This window comes from Lycorma delicatula, chromosome 3, assembly GCF_047948215.1.
Source record: "Lycorma delicatula isolate Av1 chromosome 3, ASM4794821v1, whole genome shotgun sequence".
Taxonomy (NCBI): domain Eukaryota; kingdom Metazoa; phylum Arthropoda; class Insecta; order Hemiptera; family Fulgoridae; genus Lycorma; species Lycorma delicatula.
Genome location: NC_134457.1, coordinates 190,956,231 through 190,971,695, shown reverse-complemented (window position 1 = coordinate 190,971,695; position 15,465 = coordinate 190,956,231). Strand labels below are relative to the sequence as shown.

Sequence of the window (15,465 nt, the reverse complement as noted above, 5' to 3'; positions counted from 1 at the left end):
TACAGTTAATGATTAAACTTATACAGTTATATACATACAGCCTAAACCTATTGGAGACGCAAGGCTGTAGGGGGAATTTTATTCCCCTATTTATAGCAGAGGCTGGAGCTTGCTGCAGGTCTTTTTATTTATCTGCCGGGCATTTAATTTTTAATGACGGTTATAAATTTATCTTCAATTTGTTTAAAGATGGGCTACTTTGCGATTGCGTTCCGATTCTTTGAAGATCATATTTATGAAAATGTTTATATCCGGTTTATTCCGGGAGAGATTAGCAAAATATTTGCGTCATTCTCCCGGCCCAATCCCCTTCAATCCGTCCACTGAAAGCCTTTCGATACTATTACCTTTCGATCTAGCAGGAATTCGCCTGATGGGGGTCCTAGTTTTATGGAGGTTCTAATGCACTCCCTTCGCGGAGGGAGTCCATATGGTGGCTGTACGCGCTTCCCTGACTAATTATTGTAATATGAAGAAAAGATAGCGAATTTGATTTATAAAAACCTATCGCAAAATTAGTTAATTTCAATTATTATAATCTATTTCATTCTAATATTTATCCTTGTACGGAATATTTTGCTGAAACAGAGGTTAACATTTTTCAGGAAAACCGTACGAAGGATTAGCGACTATCGGGTCTTAATCTTTGAAAAAAATTTCAGAATGTTAGATATTTAACCACTAAGATTCATTGCATAAATGACAAATCTTAGTGGTTAAACATTAAGCCTGCAAAATTAGTTACAGGTTCTTTTTGGAAAAAACAAAATCATTAACAAAATTAAAGGAAAGAAACAGAATTTTAAACCCAAGAGAACTCTCAATAACGTATATTGTAAATTATGTGAGCTTTTACTTTTGTTCCCTAAAGTTTTAACAGAATAAAACAAAATAAAATTCGCGAGCAAGTGACATAAATCATTTTTTCATTGAATTAAGGTCTGGTCTGTGACTTAAAAATCTGTTTTATACCACAGTTATTTCAAACTGTAGCTTTAATTTTTTTTCTTATCCGTCTTTTGATAAGACATAACCAAGATCATTTCATCAAATATTATCTAACTATGGTCATCTAATTCATCTTGTTTATTCAATTAAATACTAAACAGAATATCACGTTTTTGAATAATTACGCTGTTAAACCGTGAAGATTTCATTGAAATTAGATCGGTTTATTAAGATATTGTACATAAAATACATAGCTTGAAGGGAGAAATTTTTAAAATAATTATAAAAACAATAATCCTCATTGTAATTATATAATCTTCCGTTTGAAAGTTTGTGAAAGTAAATAAAAAAAAAAAAAACTCTAACCGTAGCATAACAGTGAATTTTTACTTAAAAAAAGTAGAATAAATTGTTAACTAATGTTTACTGAAATAATCGCTTACAACAAAGGTAACCCACATTCTTTTGTCTATATGAAATCAATTCCTATACCCTTTCAGATTAGGAAATTCTAACAGATAAAAACTCGAGTTGTAATTAGTATTATTTGTGGCTCAAAGTAAAAGAAAACAAATATGATCGCTAGCTAGATTAAATAAGTAATTACAGTGGTATGTTAGTAACAGATTTAGTGTTCTGAAAGCAGCAAAACGTGAACAAGAGTGTTGTTACCGTATATATAAGAATGAATACGGTATCCACACATGCCGTTTGTAATGTAGTCTGGTTACAAAACTATAAAAAATAAAGTAAATTAATCTGAAAAAAAAAGATAACTAAATTGATCTATATTTATTTATTTCTGTGTGTTTGATTTTTATATAAAAAGAATTCACTATATTTTCTGATATCGTTTGTTATTTTCAAAGAATGCAAAATAACATATCAAAGAAACTAACATTCTTAAAAGATTTTTCCTTTTAAGAATTCAGTATATACCGTACCGTACTTTTATTTTATTTCATTTTATTATAAAGTCTATCTGAAGAAAGAATAAAGTATATTTGTATTCATATTTGCTACATTTTCATTTATTTTTGTTCATGCGCAAAGTATTTTATATTTTGCTTACTTTTATAACATCTTCATCTTTATGCGAGTAGTTAATTTTTGATTGTATCTTTTTTTTCTAATAAACTATCAAGTGAATAGATTATTTAATATTACTTCTTTTTTTAAGATATACGAAATACTCTACTAAAAATTTCTGTGTTTCCCCATTCAAACCAACAAGATCATTTTTTGGGAATTTGTTTTGACTTGAAATAATACAATAAAAGTTACTATTAATGCTTAACATCAGCTACACAAAAACTTTTTAACTGCTCGTACATTTATAAAGATTAAACGCTAAGTCCTCTTAAAGACTTATATTGTTGATGTTCTAACCAACTAATTTTAACAATTTTTATAACAGTAATAATACTTTCATGTCGATATTTGCAAAAAATTCCAAAAACCGTTTTTAGCTACATATTTTACCTAAAAAAACGGTCCAAACTCAATAAAATTCTGAAGATTTAAGAGCTATAATTGACATATTGCAGCCTTATATTGCGACTACTACTGCTTTTTTTATACGGTCTAGAGTACAACGTTTTTCTCTCAAGGAAAATAAATCTTCTATTTTGAAAGATTTACAATTTGAATTAATTTTTTTATAAGAACATTAAACGTATTTCTTGCCTGTTATAAATTCTACGGACTTTTGTTTATAAACAAGTCAGACTGAAGTTGTAGTTTCTCATCAATTTCAGCTAGAATAATTATATGTAGTTGGAAATAGCCCTATAATATTTTTTCATCTATGATTCAAAATCCTAGCTGAATTTCATGCGATCTGTGGAAATTGGTGGCTCCAGAATAATTTAAAATTATGATATTTTTCAAAATAAAATTAATTTTGAGCCCCTACTGCTTCTGATAATTTCAAAATAAGGGGCACCAACAGTAGCTAACATTATAGTATTTGTGACTATTCTTCAAAATCAATAGAAATTCTGCTTGTCTACAAAAACTTAACAAACTGTATTGATATTTACGGCTGTTAAAAGATTGTAATATCAAATTTTAATTTTGTTATTAATTTATGAAATTAATATTTAGTAGAATAGATTAATCATCAATTTTAATAATTAAAAATGAATTCTTAGTGTAGCTGGCCATTTTTTAGATACCGGTTTCATAAAGTAAGCTATTTTTCATAATTAGTGCATTTTTGGCTTTGAAAAATTATATTTAAATGTTTGCATTTTGCATTCTGCATATAGAAATTCCTGTTATCATAAGAAAATTTCAAAAAATACTTTTTTTAACCTAGTTAAACGGGTATCTTAGGTTTTAAATTCGCAAGAAAATTCACATTTACCTGTTATCAACAAAGTATATTCGCACTCTTTCTCCGAGAAACTGATTTTCTTTTAAACAAATGTTTCCTATTGCATTGTATAATTATATAAGTTTAGGACTCCTTCAGATGATTATATTCTGCATGGTAAGAGTACACTCTCTGTTTAGGGACTTACTTCGACCCACTGGGATGGTATCAACGAAATTCATAAAAGTTCTTATGTACCTTCTGTGATTAGCACAAATATCATTATGAATGTACATTGAAGAGGAAAAGTGAAAAGTGTTTCATCTGGGTTTATAATTAGGCGATTATTGAAGACTTCTTGATAAGTACACGGCGCAGCCCTGAGATCAGTTTTACGTAAATTTTATGTAGCAAACATTATTGTAATTTTTTTTCTATTTTATTGGTCTTCAAAAAAAAAACAAATTGCAGTAGCATTTTTATCAATAGGCAATTATTTATTGGAAAGACTAGAGTTGATTTTGTTGAAGCTACGTACCGCTTAAAAGGAGGATGAACAATGTTACAAAATATTGGAAGGCAATTGGAATGGAGTTGATGTGTACAGTAAGTTGTTAAAGATTGTGAAAAAATATTGTTTCTACTGTTGAGATATCTGGAGCCTAATATGTGTCAATATAACTAAAGGAAAGAATTTCCATTAAAACACCTGGAAACTTTGAAAACAGTTGCCACTTTATCCCTGGCCGCTTTAAAAATCAGGTTTAAAAAACTTGATTTTTAAAGGGATTGTATAGTTGCAGTAAAATGCAATGTAAACACTGCATTCTTTTCTTTTTTTTTTCTCTACTCCCCTGGGCCGGACCGACTTGATGGTATTACGCCACCCAGGGGAGTGTCCGTTACTCTAATAGGCCCTCCCCGCCTACCGGCTATATACCGGCATGGCAGGTCAGGCCTACCGGTGGCTCTTTTGAGATTTTTTATTCTCTATTATGTCCTCTATGGAACCACATCATACCTACAAGTCGTGATGTGACCCCCGGATCTTTCATAATACTCTCTTGTCCCTGCAGCACACCCCAAGGAGTCCTCAGCGGATCATTGAAACCAGCACACCTAAGCATGCTGGCTCTCACCGCTGAGGCTGTCCACCCAACCTAACATACTAGAAACCCATACTTCTTTCATCTTCATTCTTCTGTTTTAGTACTGTCTTTATATAATCAGCGACCTTCCTCCAGTTCTCCTTACTGCTGAGCATGGAATCCATGGTTTCCTTCGGCGTTTTTCCATGAATATCCGCGTCGTGTCTTAGTCTTATCCATTTGTTACATACTAAAAACGTATGCTCAGAATCATCCTCCTGTTCGCAGTACATGCACGTGGGTTCATTCCTTCTTCCCACCTTATGGAGAGAACCATTGAAACACCCATGTCCCGTCAGGAACTGGGTGATCCAATAGTCAGTTTCTCCATGTCGCCTGTTTATCCATCCTGTTAATTCTGGAATTAAGGTTCTTGTCCATCCAGCCACTCCAGCCTCCGCCCATCTCTCCTGCCAGATTCTATGTATGTTTTCCCTGACTTCATTTTCTGCTCTCCCTAAAAACCTGTCAGTCTTATATCTGGCGATAAGGTCAATCGGTAACATTCCCGAGAGCACACAGAGGGCCTCGTTATAAACAGTTCTATAGGCAGATACTACTCCCAGTAGCATCCCCCTGTGTGCTCTCTTCAACCTGTCTCTATTTCTGCTAATAGTGAGAGCACAACTCCATGCCGGCACGGCATACATCATTGTTGACACTACGGTTGTCGCTAAAACTCTTCTTTTTGATGCCCGAGGAGCGCTCTGCTTTGACAAAATTATATTTAGGCATTTAGTCAGTTTCTCCGTACTCTGACAGACACTTAGTACCTGCTCAGTAAATCTGCAGTTTTCCTGTAAGATGACTCCAAGATATTTTAATACTGTTACTTCCTCAATATTATAGTCTCCAATTTGTATATCTACTGGCTGCAATACACGTTTTCCAGTGATTTTAATGTATTTACATTTTTCAATCGAAAGCTGCAATCCCCTATCAATGAGCCATCTACCAACTGTCTCTAATGCAGCGTTTGCCTTGTTTTTAACTTCATCGATCGTTCTGGCCTGCACAAGGATTGCCAGATCATCTGCGTATGCTATAATTTGTACACCCTCAGGAAATATTAGCCGAAGCACACCATCAAAGGCAGTGACCCATAAAAGTGGTCCAAGGACTGAGCTCTGCGGTATTCCGGCGCTCATACTAAAAGATATCTCTTGCTCTTGCGCCTTGACTTTACAGCTGCAACTTTTGAGGTATTCCTCTACTTGCCTTCTCAAGTACGGGCTAATTCCCTTTTCAACCATGGCCGCATTAATATGTTTCCATGGAATCGACCCGAAAGCATTCTTCACGTCAAAACACTGCATTCTACTTTTACTAAACTACACGCTTTCCCGATAGTAGATCGACATTCCTCCCCTGCTTAGCAGAAAACCTATTTGCTTTTCATTCATTTTTTCGACCCCCAATCATTTGTCTTTTACCGCAGATTTTTCAAAAACTACTGAAAATACAGTTCTGGATTTATTTTGTTTTTTCAATTCTTCTAGTCAGATTTCATGTAAAATCACTAAATTTTACCCCTTAATTTGGCTCCCAAAAATTACAGTCTGGCTTAATTTTATTGAAGGCGCCGATCGACACTTTCTAATGAAACGTCTCCAAACGTATGTCTATATAAACTTTCTTATTTATTTTCACTAGTAGAACATGTCCTGAAAGTTTTTACGTTCCTCATGAAACACTCTGTAGTTAAGTACAAAATTTTATTTTGTAAAAACAAAACTTTTTAATAAAATATTGGTCAATCATAAACGTTAAAGTTTGATTCGAAATTATTCTAAACCTTTTTAATCTAAAAATTATAAAATATTATTCCATATAAAGGTTTTTTAATAAATTCCGCAGAAAATTTATTAATAATTAAAAATAAATACAAATTACACAGCCATAGTTATATCTTTATTTTTTTCATCCCCTTCCCCTTGGGACCGGACCTAGACCGGCGAAGCACTACTCGATCCCAAGGATGCCTTTGCCTCTAACCTCCCGAGTGACCATGCTGGACCCGGCTATGCCGTTTCCAGCACGGCGTACCACCCTCCCGGCCGGAACTGGGTCATTTATAATGCCTTGCCTCTAAGCAGAAGTCCCCCTAGAGGACCTTCCACCCGGGACTCTAGTCTTTTCATTTTAACCCCCTAACAAATTCCCTGGAGTCCCCTTTCACTCATCGGCCGTGACACACCTCGGCATCCCACGCCTCCTAATAGGGGCTATCCACCCAACCCCTAATCTAGAAACCCCAAATCTCCGTTTTCGACGTCCTCCCTATCGTCCTCCTCATCTTCCACTTCCTCCCTAGCCTTAGCTCTCATTATACGAATGACCATATTACTAATTCCGCCGATTAAACAACATCGTTTCCACCACGTTATCTGGGGGTGATCATACCAGTAATATGCTCCACCTCTCTCCTCTCCATCATCCATCTCCCATCTGACACAGTGGAACACCGTGCGCTCCACTGTATCACTCTCCGCAGTAGAGACACCCATCCGACCTCCTCCTCTTTCTATCCCACAGATACTTGTTGAAGCAGCCATGACCTGCGTCATCTCATAGGTTAACCTTACCTTCTGCCCAGCCATAGTTACATCTGCTCATAAATAAACATACATAATTTAGCCTGAAATAAAAATTTATTTAGCGTTAAAAAACACTTTTTAGTGTTAAATTATATAATAAACGAATAAACAAACCCATATTTTATTTCATGTTATTGTTTTTACCATGGATGTTTAAAATAAAAGCTAGTGACAACTATTTCTAAAAAATTTCAAGAAAAAGTTTGATGTAATAATGAAATAATTTTAAATTATGTGACGTAAAACCGTTGTATTTTATACAAAATCAGATGAATATAATTTACAGATAACTTATAAGTAACGCAAAATACATAATATTTAATTATTTTCAACCAACAGTTTGTTATTAAATTCAATGTGTATGTATGTATGTATGTATGTATGTATGTATGTATGTATGTATGTATGTATGAGTGTGAACATTTTTTGTCTCAGATTTCGAGTTTGAGACTCGGACTCGGACTCGGATTAAGCATTTAAAATACAAGAATGACCGCAATCGGTCGTCGGGTTTACCTAACAACGGCTGCCGAAATTATTTTTTTTTAATAATCTTTACGCAGTTATGATGAAAGCTACCAAGTTGGTTCAAACACGCTAGTATAAGGTTTATAAAATATGTATAATTTTTTTAAAATTAAATGTAAAACCCCGAAATGGCGAAAAAACTTTTTAATAATTGAAAAAATAGGATTTGCTATAAAACCACCCAAACATGAAATGAATAAATTATATTAACTTAGCCTAAGTAAGAGTTAGAAATAATAAATCTGATAGAAATGAATAATTGAGAGAATAATAATAAGAATGTTCGTTTGGGGAAGTCTTACTAGATTTGATAACTGGGTTTCTAATTTAAAGTAGGAAAGGTATTTTTTAACAGTTATACAAATTGTATATATATTAAATTAATGTTATTTTGGTGTTCTTAAAAGTAATTACATGAAATATAATGAAAAAAATTAAATAACAATAAATAAAATAAAAACAAATTAACATTATATATCATTGCCAGTAATATTACTATTTTCACATCAGGAGTATTATGTAAATTAAAAATAATAGAATGGAAAAAACAGTCACAAATAAGATTAACTAATGTATTTATAACGGGATTTCACAACAAGTTTTAGTTGAGTGTCAAACAAAACTTCGCTGAATTTCTTATAAATCAATACTCGACAGTATTATGTCAAACGGAACCCTTGACTTCATTTCTTTTACAGGTAGAAGAGTTCGTTATTTACATTCCTTTTTATGTTATTATGTAAACAGGTATTATGATTTTCGTTGTAAATTGTATAGAATTACGACTCAATCCCGTTGTCAATTAACGTTTACTTATAACAATCATTCATTATATGCTGGTAGGCAATGCAGCAGGAATTTGCTTAATTTGTCTTCGTTTGTCTCAGTCCTTTCTTCCTTTTAGTTACTTTATACTTCATTTCCTTAAATAGTTCATAAATTTTATTTAAAAATTGTTATAAATAATCCATAAATTTGTTTATTTAGATTAATAATAAATAATTTAGATTAATAATTAATTTTTTAATTTTTTCTACATTTCTTTAGGCCACTAGCCCATCCAACATTTCTTCCCTGATCCTTATATTGGTAGAAATAATCAGTCCAATTTTTTTTTGTTTTGATTGTTCATAGTTATTTCAATTCCTTTTCTTTTGTCAAAAACTATAGCATCCACAACATTATCAGTCCATTTTATAGGTAAAGTTTAAAATTTATATAATTTTCACGAAATAAAGTAAATTTCTCTATTTAAAAATACAGAAAATTAATCAAAATAATGTGAAAATAAATAGGTAGCATTAAAATCTATAAAATATTATGGATGTTGAATAATTAAAGTTTTGTTTCATTTTGAATAAATACATAAATAAATAGGAATTATGAAATTTTGATGAAATTTCCCAGTTGAAGGGTTAATAGTATTTTGCAAACGAAGCTGTATCACAGTTACCCATTAAAACCAAATTTGATATTCAAATTTAATCAACATTAGAAAGAGATAAAGAACAAATTATTATTTTACTTGAAAGATTGTGCTAAAATTGGAACTGAAAGTTATTTATAGAGCTTTATCTATTACTGAACTTCAAAGTATATCTACTAACAACTAACAGAGAATATATTCCAGTTATTTTTACTTTTATCACAAGCTTTAATAATTTTATCTGTTAAACCACACGGTTCTGTAATACGGTATATTATCAATGTATTGTTAGAAGAATTAATTTTCAATAGAGGAAATAGTATAAGATTTTCTTACAAGAGAGAAGCAAGTGTAATTTAAGAGATCTCTTTAATGTCGGCCTTAAAACTGAAAACTTAAATGAGTTTTCTACAGTTTATTTTCTACTCAGCAGAATATCTTTTAATGGTAAAAACCTAGTAAGGAAAAACATTTCATTGAATCGTTCGTAAGAACTGAAGAGCTCTTTACCATTTACTACAAATTCTTTTCTTTTTTTCCCGAAAAAAAGTAATAATCTAATGGGTTACATTTCTAGATACATAAGTCAATATATAATGCTGATATTTATTTCTATTAAATAAAAATTATTAAAAATAGATTTTTACAATTGATGAATTAAAAAAACTATTCTAATTTTAACTAATTCATGCAAGTAATTTTTCAAAATTGTTGTTATTATTATGTAGGCTACTTTGAACAGAGAAATGTGTAACAAAATAAGAATAGTATTATTAGTAAAAGATAATATAAAATATTATTAAATTTTTATACCACTTATATATAATTTAATCAAGTATGATTAAACTATGTACTAACTTAAATCTAGTATTGTCGTACTCTAAGCAAATGTATACTTATATATACACACACACACATAAATATATATTATGATTTCATTTATTTCTAATTTTTGGTTTTCAGAAATTCCTATGCCTTCATCTCCGCCAAAACCAATAAAGGTTATAAGTGGAGGAAATAATATAAGTAAGTAATAAAATTTATTATATATTAATATATATTATTGGTTCAACATATTATTTTTGTTATTATTATTATTATATTATTGTATTATATATAAATTTATTTTAAATATATCAGAATAAAAAATAAGCAAAAAACAACGGATATCAAAACAATAGATTTCTGAGAAGGTGATTTTCATATTAAAGCAGTAGGATCTCGGAGTACGAGTATGTGTCATAATGTAAAAACCAGAAAAGTTATTATTCAGATTCAGTTGTTTGCATAATCATCTGATTCAAATCAGGATGGGACCGATGGAGTAATTAGAGTCGTACGGTTGACGTACCATATACACACTTGATTCACCGTATTCTTTCCACCTTGACTAGTTGTAACGGGAGTCTAAAATCATTACTGCCATTATTTTTCCTATCATACACCAAATAGCGTAAATATATTAAAATAAGAATAAAGTTATGTAATAAATGTCTTTCATAGATGTGTAAATTTATAAATAATTTTTTCACTGCTCTAAAATAGTAAGTTAGCTTAAGCCATTTCACAAATTTAAAGAAGTAAAAATAAAATTGCAACAATCGCTGAAAATTGTATTCGGCGGAATTGATTTTATTTACCAAGTTCGATAAATTAAGTAATGATGGATGCAGTTTATTATTAAAATTTATATAATTTTCACGAAATAAAGTAAATTTCTCTATTTAAAAATACAGAAAATTAATCAAAATAATGTGAAAATAAATAGGTAGCATTAAAATTAAAATCTTGCTGTTTACTAATGACCGTAGATGTCGATGCACTTAAAATTATTTTCAATATAATAATAATGAAAACTTTCCCTATAACTTTTTTTTTCATTAAAACGAAATAAAAAAAATAATGTACTTAAAAAACTTAAAACATAATGCTACGAGGTTGTACGATTTATATATCAACCCATTTAATATAATAACCAAACACATGTTGTTAATTATTAATCCGTTAATATCGAATGATTATTAAACAATTGAGATGTTAGAGTTTGGTCAACTACTACTCGTTTTATTGTAAAACTCTTAACGGATCGTTCAAATTTACAGTTGGAGGATTATTCTTTAAGATTAAACTTTGAACTTTAACCGCACTGGTTCGCCATTGTATAATAAATAACCGATCCAGTGACTTGTCATGGTTCATTGTGAATTATGTTTAGAAATGTTAAATCATATATATGGAAACGAGATGTTCCTGTAAAACATAATAATAATAATAATAATAATAATAAAGTGATAGTTTATGCCAGCGATAAAGTGACAGTAACGAGAGTAAGATGTGAGACAGTGTGAAGATCTGAAGCATAATCGTGGTACTCCAGAGATGAGTGTCTTGTACTTTTAGCTAAGTTTGATTCTTTTCATCAAGCATGACTCGTTGGTATTAATATAAATTATTTATATAATAGTTTCCACTTACAACGATCTTTAATAGTAATGTTCGAGCGCTTTCAGATTATTAATCCATCCTCAGGAACAATGATGTGTTATACATTATAATTATTTAGTTCACACAGCATTTAATTATACTTTATTGTTCCTGTTTAGCCTCCGGTAACTACCGTATAGATAATTCTTCAGAGGATGAATGAGGATGATATGTATGAGTGTAAATGAAGTGTAGTCTTGTACATTCTCAGTTCGTGAGATGTGTGGTTAATTGAAACGCAACTACCAAAGAACACCGGTATCCACGATCTAGTATTCAAATCCGTGTAAAAATAACTGGCTTTACTAGGACTTGAACGCTGGAATTCACGACTAGACGCGTTCACCACTAGACCAACCTAGTGGGTTAGCATTAATTATACTAAATTGATTTTTTTTTTTATTTGTTTTATTTTTTTTTTTTAATAAAAATATAAATACAATTGATCTTCAAAAAATAAAATAAAGTTAACGTTATCCGTCACGTCAGTATGAAGGTCTCGATTCTTATGTTTCAAAAATGTTACATGTGAATTTTGAAAACGATTGAATTAAGATTTTGAATTCAGATTCATTTTGAATTAAGATTGGTAAGAAATCGGTTTAAGTGTTGTATCACCAGTTGTGCTCATATCGAACCAAACTGACTGTTTAATGAAAACCTTGACATATTCTATTAAATGACGCGTCAACTAATTTTCTAAGTCTCAAATAAATTTTTTCTCCTTCAAAATCGTAAAGTTCTTTTTTAATCATTTGAATCTACCCAAACCTTATTTCATTTATGAATCCGATCGAACAAATTTTCACCATGACTCCGATCCCTGTTAATTTAATCATTTTATATTTAAAACAAAACATATTTTTCTTTCATAACAGAATTTATGAATATACAAAGTATTTTTCCAAGATACCTTCAAATTTTTCAGGAACTTTAAACCTGCTACGTTTTTTACATCCCAAAAAAAAATCTATCTCCACATTATTAATTTGTTGATTTCATTACCTCAAAAATGTCAGTTTATCAGTTATTATTAGAATGTCCTAACTTTAGTTTCTTTGTTCGTATCCACACTAAACCGTTTTAGGATTTATCCTCTTGTATTTATTTAGTTATAAAAACAATACAAATTGTTTTTTTAGACGTAAATTTTATTTTCATTCTTATACATGCCCATCTGAATAAAATCATTCCCAACAAATCTTTAATAGAACTTTTTTGTAAAAATCCACTTCTGTTGCTGGTATCATAATATCTTTTATTTATATCCTATACTTCATATCTGTAAAAAAAAAAAAACAATTTTGTACGAATATTCTGAAGATTCTATTTTTAATATCGTAATTATTTTATTCCATAATAGAATATTAAGAACTTTTATCACATTACATCCATTTTTTATCCTTTCTTACACGTCTGTATTGTTTTTTTTTTTTATAAAGCATCCATCTTCCGTATTTTTCTTTCATGTTTTCTTTTATAAATTATCTTCCTTAAATTCTATAAATAACCGTTCCTTTTTGAAATATTTCTCTCAAGTATATCGATATACAGCTACGTAAATTATACGTTCTTGAAGTCCAATGTTAGTGCGGCATGACGGTTGTAACACTAGGTTTTAGATAGTTTTTTTATTGATTTTAATTATAACTCGATAATATTTTAATTATAACTCGATATTTGAGATAGCTAACTTCAGTTCGAAGTGAACTATAAATTTTCAGATTAGGATGCGAATAAGAGTCCAAACAAAATTTCATTAAATAAGGATTTTGTTCCCCCAGCTCAAAATATGTATCTTTTCTCTGATGAAGATCAGAGAAAAGAAAGAAGAACGCCGGAGATTACGACGCTTATGGCAGAGAACTCGTTACCCTAGTAATAAGTGAAGATTTAACAGAGCTTCTCAAGAACTAAAGAGGTTAATTCAAGCATTTAAGAAAGCTTGGTTTCAATCTTACAGTGAGAATATTTCTGATAGGCAGGCTTCTGGGTACACTTTATGGAAAGCTGCAAAATCGTTCAAGAGATTCCTGCATTCTATTCCTCCTCTCCGTAACACTGACGGAACGTAGGCGAAAGGTTTTCAGGAGAAGGCGATCTTATTTGCTGAATTCTTTTCCATCGTATTCCAGCCCAATGACATAGAGACAGATCAAGAGGTGATCGGGGAAATCTCCGATTATTTGCGTTTTCCATTCCAAATGTCCTTTTCAATCACGCGCTTTACAGTACACGAGGTCTCTAATAGGATTAACTATGAATTACATCCAGCAAAGGCGCCGGGGTATGATTTGATCACCGGTCGGGTTCTCCAAGTACTACCTCGGCATGCGATACGTTTGGTTACTTTGATTTTTAATACTATTGTCCGAATTGGTCATTTTCCTGGACCGTGGAAAATTTCACAGATAATCGTGATTATTTCCAGGTATACTAGATATATTCTGGTACATAAGCAATAGCCTCATGTATGATCTTAAGTTCCGAACCGTTCGGCAGGAAATCTCTCTGATTAGCCTACATTATCAAAATTGTTTGGATCGGTATCCGAATTATTTGGCGGTCAATTTATTGAATAACACGATAAGTTTTTTCAAGATTGGTGAGGAACAATATTTCCTGGTTTGCTTTATCCTTTCAATTAGGTGCCTTTATGACAGACCATAAATGGACACCTAATAATATGGAGTGCTGTACGGAGTGCTCTTCTGTTTCATTTCTTAAGTTAAGTCAGTCACTAAGTTAAGTTTCTTAAGTTAAGTCACCAGCCTCTAGGTGTGTGACTTCTTCTTCTTCAACCGGCATCTCCTTTCAGGAGGTTTGCAATCATCATCGCTACTTTGACCTTTGAGTAGACACCTTCGGAACAGTTGAGTGGACATTGCGCTGAACCATTCCCTCAGATTGCGCAGCCATGAAATTCTGCGCCTCCCAACGTTACGCCTCTCGAACATAGCAACTCGAACTTCTCTCCCGTCGTTATGTGATCCCGTTTGTACTGTAGACGTAATCTCGAGTTGTTTATTCATACTCTGTAGTACCTTGATGTTTGATACCTTATCCTTCCAAGATATTCTTAGCATGCTTCTACAGAACCACATTTCAAAGACCGCCAGCTTTTTCATGTGTAGTTTTTTCAAAGTCCATGTCTCCATTCCATATAGCAGCCCGGGGAACCAGTAACATTTTACCATTCTAGCCCGCAGATATAATCTGATCTGCCGATCACACAAGAAAGTACGCATTTTGAGAAAATGTGTACCATTTCTAATCCGGGTTTTAATTTCAAGTGGTTGGTGTGTGACTACTTAATGTTAATTCAAATAGACTTTATTTACTTATTTTTCAATTATCTTGGTGAACAGATTGTAAAGTTGCTGTGTCGTAATAAAAAAAAAACTTAAATAAGTCGTTTATTTTATCGATAGTGCTATATCGATTACTTTCATGATAAGTAACAGTATTTAATAAATAATTTCATTAATATTATCATTTTTCTCACGATATATCTCCATTATATTCATGTGATTGTAACTGTATGAAACAATATGTTTATAATTTACTTATATTGCATTACATAATTATAAATTTAAATCGTCTGCATATTTAATAATAATATATAAATAATAAATAAACCCTAATTCTTGTTATTTACGAAACTACTACGTTACTACTCATGAAGAGGTATTTTTCCTTAATTAAAAAATAACTATTACAAGAATTTTCCGTAACGTTTTATTATACCATTCAGATATTACAGTTAAACTTCTATATTACATTCGTATGTAAAATAGTCCGGCGTTATTTTTAAATACATTATTAAAATTAAATCATACACTTTAAATTGGTTTGTTGTATGTAATCTGTAATTTCAGTAGTGTATTCATATTACACTGAGTTTTTAAAATAAAAACAAATATACAAAAATGCGATGAAGAAATATTTTAAATAAAACATGAAAAATAGGTCAGGAAATGTAATTCATTAAAAATGCATTCATTTAATCCTTTGAAA

At 31.2% G+C, this 15,465-nt stretch overlaps 1 protein-coding gene across 1 annotated transcript in view; it reads left to right on the top strand.

The window, feature by feature from the left end:
- Nucleotides 1-15,465, top strand: part of LOC142321058 (lachesin-like) — a 438,367-nt gene that overhangs the window by 384,691 nt on the left and 38,211 nt on the right. The window contains exon 7 of the mRNA XM_075359063.1: nucleotides 9,928-9,990. Within this exon, the coding sequence (XP_075215178.1) occupies nucleotides 9,928-9,990 (63 nt within the window). The remainder of the gene's footprint in view (nucleotides 1-9,927; nucleotides 9,991-15,465) is intronic.